The sequence below is a fragment of the Gastrolobium bilobum genome, unplaced genomic scaffold, assembly GCF_033153095.1.
Source record: "Gastrolobium bilobum isolate Gb01-03AN ecotype WA unplaced genomic scaffold, APGP_CSIRO_Gbil_v1 utg62354, whole genome shotgun sequence".
Classification (NCBI taxonomy): domain Eukaryota; kingdom Viridiplantae; phylum Streptophyta; class Magnoliopsida; order Fabales; family Fabaceae; genus Gastrolobium; species Gastrolobium bilobum.
This window is the reverse complement of record NW_026898705.1, coordinates 1-4,357: the sequence shown is the minus strand read 5'-3', so window position 1 is coordinate 4,357 and position 4,357 is coordinate 1. Positions and strand designations below refer to the sequence as shown.

The 4,357-nt window shown below is 40.0% G+C and overlaps 1 protein-coding gene and 1 non-coding gene across 2 annotated transcripts; one reads left to right on the top strand and one right to left on the bottom strand.

The window, feature by feature from the left end:
• Positions 1-294: 294 nt before the first annotated feature.
• Positions 295-401, bottom strand: LOC133318504 (small nucleolar RNA R71). Its single transcript, XR_009752478.1, has one exon. It is a non-coding gene; the product is annotated as a small nucleolar RNA R71 (small nucleolar RNA).
• A 1,185-nt stretch (positions 402-1,586) lies between these two features.
• Positions 1,587-4,316, top strand: LOC133318503 (uncharacterized). The gene is made up of 2 exons (XM_061520502.1): positions 1,587-2,633; positions 3,105-4,316. The coding sequence occupies exons 1-2, from the start codon at positions 1,587-1,589 to the stop codon at positions 4,314-4,316; spliced, it is 2,259 nt and encodes a 752-aa protein (XP_061376486.1).
• The last annotated feature ends 41 nt before the right edge of the window (positions 4,317-4,357 follow it).

The following is a 4,357-nucleotide window of genomic DNA, read 5'->3' as shown; positions in this document are numbered from 1 at the left end:
TGGATGCTAACAACTTTGAACTCAAGCCGGCACTTTTACAATTAATTCAGAAAGAAATTTGCCGGAGGAAGCACGGAAGACCCTTACATCCATCTGGAAAACTTCTTGCTATATTGTGATACCTTGAAGATGAATGGGGTGTCTCGGGATGCTATTTTGCTCAGATTATTTCCCTGTTCACTTAAAGACGAAGCAAGAGGATGGTTGCAATCGTTACCTCAAGGAAACATCACTCACTGGGACGACTTGGCAACCAAATTTTTGGACAAATTTTTCTCATCTTCGAAAATGGCAAAGCTCAAGGCGGATATCACTTCTTTTGAACAAAAAGAAAGTGAATCTCTATATGAAGCATGGGAAAGATTCAAAGGACTACTCAGGAAGTGTCCCCAACATGGCATTGAAGCCTGGGAACAAGCGAGAACTTTCTTCCAAGGGATAAAGCCCAACACAAGAACATTGGTGAATGCTGCATCAGGAGGTCCTTGAAAACAAAAACTCCAGAGGAAGCCTTGGAATTACTAGAGTCTCTAGCCTCTCAGGAGTATGACAATGCTCCCGTACCATAGAGAAGAGCGGGGATTATGAAACTTGATGGCTATGATGCCATCCTGGCCCATAATGATCAGATTCTACAGTCTAATAAGAAACAACAACAACAACTAGATGCTCTCACAAAGTAATTTTCTGATTTTCAAGTTTCTTCTGTTAATACTCCAGTAGCTTCTGTTAATACTTCTTCTATTGTTTGTGATATTTGTGCAGGTGCTCATGCTACTGATGACTGCAAGGCACCCGAAACTGCAGATGTTAATGGAATTTGGCATGATCAGAAAGTTCCATATAATCCAGGGAGGAACCAATACGGCAATAACCAGAATCAAGGATGGAGAAATAAAAATCAAAATCAACACCCAGGATTCAGTTATAGTTCGAATCATCAGCTAAATCCTCCTATGCCGGTACCACAGCAACCTCCACAACAATCAGAGTGGGAGAAGGCCTTTGCACAACTATCCAAGACCACATCAGACTACGTTCAAAGTACCAATGCGTTCAGGGAAGACACTTCAACCTTTATGCAAGAGACCAGGGCCTCATTCCGGAATCAAGAAGCCTCTATCCGGAATCTTGAAACCCAGATTGGTCAATTGTCAAGGCAGTTCAACGAAAGAACCCAAGGCACCTTCCCGAGTAATACAGACGTTAATCCAAACGCACACTGCAAGGCCATTACCACTAGAAGTGGCATTGTAATTGAACCTGTGATTAAGCCTTCAGTAGAGAAAAAGAAAGCCGAGGGACCTGCCATTGAAGAAGAAAAAGATAAGGAAGTTGACAAAGAGCCTGCTGCAGAGAAAGTTGTTCCTGAAAAGAAAGAGTCCAAATGAGAGAAAAAGAAAGCTCAAGAAAGACAAGAAAAGCCATTAGAGCTCTCACCTTATGCAAAAATTCCATATCCGCAGAGGTTCAGAGAGGAAATTAAAAAGCAGCAGTATTCCAAGTTCCTTGACATTTTCAAGAAGCTGCAAATCAATATTCTGTTTGCTGAAGCCTTGGAGAACATGCCGAATTACGCAAAGTTCATGAAAGATCTCTTATCAAAAAAACGTAAATTGAAAGAATGTGAAACAGTGACGTTGACGGAAGAGTGTAGTGCTATAATTCAGAAAAAGTTGCCTCCAAAACTTGAAGATCCTGGAAGTTTCAGCATTCCCATAGAAATTGGCAACGTCAATGTGGGAAAAGCGTTATGTGACTTGGGAGCCAGTATAAACCTTATGCCATTATCCATCTGCAAGGCTCTGGGTATTCATGAACTGAAACCGACAAAAGTTTCACTACAGTTAGCTGACAGATCTACCAAAAGGCCAGATGGAGTCATTGAAGATATTTTGGTAAAAATTGATAAATTCGTATTCCCTGCAGACTTTGTCATCTTAGACATGAAAGAAGATGCTGAAATCCCATTACTGTTGGGAAGACCCTTCTCAGCCACTGCAAGAGCTTTGGTTGATGTGGAGCAATGGAAGTTGATGTTACGGGTTAATGATGAAACTGTAACGATAGATGTTTTTGAATCCATGAAACATCCTTTTGATGGAGGAGATTGCTTCAAAGTTGATATAATCAATGATGCGGTGATAGATACCGTTGATGAAATACTCCAACCACTAATGGAATTGGAGTCATTAGAAGAAGATCTACTGCACAATACAACTGAAGCAACAGAAGGAGGACAAGAGGTTGAAAAGCTAGAAGAGAGAGTTGATGATATCATTCAAGGAGCACCAAAGGTTGAATTGAAAGAACTTCCTCCTACTTTGAAATATGCATTTCTTGGAGAAAGCAAGGCATACCCGGTGATCATCAACATAAATTTGTCAACCGTCGAAGAAGAAAAATTATTGAAAGTGTTAAGAGAGCACAAAACAGCTATAGGATGGTCCATTACAGACTTGAAGGGAATAAACCCATCCTTTTGCACTCATAAAATATTGATGGAGAATGATGTGAAGCCAGTCAGACAACCACAGAGAAGATTGAATCCAACTATGAAAGAAGTTGTGAGAAAAGAAGTCGTGAAGCTCTTGGATGCTGGTATGATCTATCCAATCTCTGATAGTGCATGGGTGAGTCCGGTACAAACAGTTCCAAAGAAAGGTGGGATCACAGTGGTACGTAATGAAAACAATGAGTTGATTCCTACAAGAACTATTACCGGCTGGAGAATGTACGTCGACTACAGGAGACTTAATGCTGCTACGAGAAAAGATCATTTCCCTCTACCATTCTTAGATCAAATGTTGGAGAGGCTAGCGAGACATTCATATTATTGTTTCCTTGACGGCTAGTTCGGATACAATCAAATAGCGGTTGCTCTAGAAGATCAAGAGAAGCCAGCCTTCACCTGTCCCTACGGTGTGTTTGCCTACAGACGTATGCCCTTCGGGTTATGCAATGCACCCGCCACTTTTCAAAGGTGTATGCTATCCATATTTTCTGATATGATTGAAAATTTTATTGAAATATATATGGATGATTTTTCTGTCTTCGGTTCATCTTTTGATGTTTGCCTCACTAACTTAGCTTGTGTTTTGCAGAGATGCCAAGAGAGTAATTTAGTACTCAACTGGGAAAAATGCCACTTTATGGTAAGAGATGGAATAGTCTCAGGCCATAAAATCTCAGAGAAGGGGATTGAAGTTGATAGAGCAAAGATCTCACTTATAGAAAAACTTCCCCCTCCCTCTAATGTGCGTAGTGTGCGTAGTTTTCTTGGACATGCAGGTTTCTATCGGCGTTTCATCAGAGATTTCTCAAAGATAGCCAAACCCCTTTGCAAATTATTGGCCAAAGAAGAAGAGTTCAACTTTGACAATGATTGTTTGATTTCTTTTAATCTTTTGAAAGAAAAATTGACTACCGCACCTATTATCACTTCACCGAATTTTGAATTACCTTTTGAATTAATGTGTGATGCTAGTGATTATGCTATAGGTGCAGTCTTAGGTCAAAGAAAAGATAAACTCTTGCATGTTATATATTATGCTAGTAAAATTCTAAATGAAGCACAATTAAATTACACTACTACTGAGAAAGAATTACTAGCTGTTATATATGCTTTTGATAAATTTAGAACCTATTTGCTAGGATCTAAAGTTATTGTGTATACTGACCATGCTGCCTTGAAATACTTATTGACTAAACAGGATGCTAAGCCGAGACTACTTAGGTGGATGCTTCTACTTCAAGAATTTGAGATAGAAATCAGAGACAAGAAGGGAGTAGAGAACTGGGTAGCTGATCATCTCTCTAGACTTCAAGAGAAAGAACTTCAAGATAGTTCAGAATTGATAATCCGAGATGAGTTTCCAGATGAGCAAGTTCTCTCAGTCAGCACACTTCCATGGTTTATGAATGAGCAAGCTCTTGCAGTAGACATCGCACCATGGTTTGCAGACTTTGCAAATTTCAAAGCAACTGGGACAATTCCTAAAGATTTTTCATGGCAACAACGGAAAAAGTTTCTTCGCGATGTGAAAAGATACTTGTGGGATGAACCATTCCTATTCTACACATGTTCTGATGGAATCATTAGAAGATGCATCCCTGAAGAAGAGATGAAAGATGTTCTATGGCACTGTCACGGCTCAGACTACGGAGGCCACTTCGCGGGAGAAAGGACGACTGCAAAAGTTCTTACGAGTGGATTCTATTGGCCCCTTTATATAAAGATGCAAGAAAATTCGTGGAATCTTGTGATCGTTGCCAAAGAACGGGGAACATATCAAAAAGACATGAAATGCCACTGAACAACATCATGGAAGTTGAAATCTTCGACGTTTGGGGCATT

What these genes read in the sequence shown, in the direction of transcription:
- LOC133318503 (XM_061520502.1), top strand. Translation starts at nt 1,587, where the DNA reads ATGAAAGATCTCTTATCAAAAAAACGTAAATTGAAAGAATGTGAAACA. An exon ending in CAATCTCTGATAGTGCATGG is followed by an intron (nt 2,634 to 3,104) that starts GTGAGTCCGGTA and finishes TGTGTTTTGCAG; the next exon opens with AGATGCCAAGAGAGTAATTT.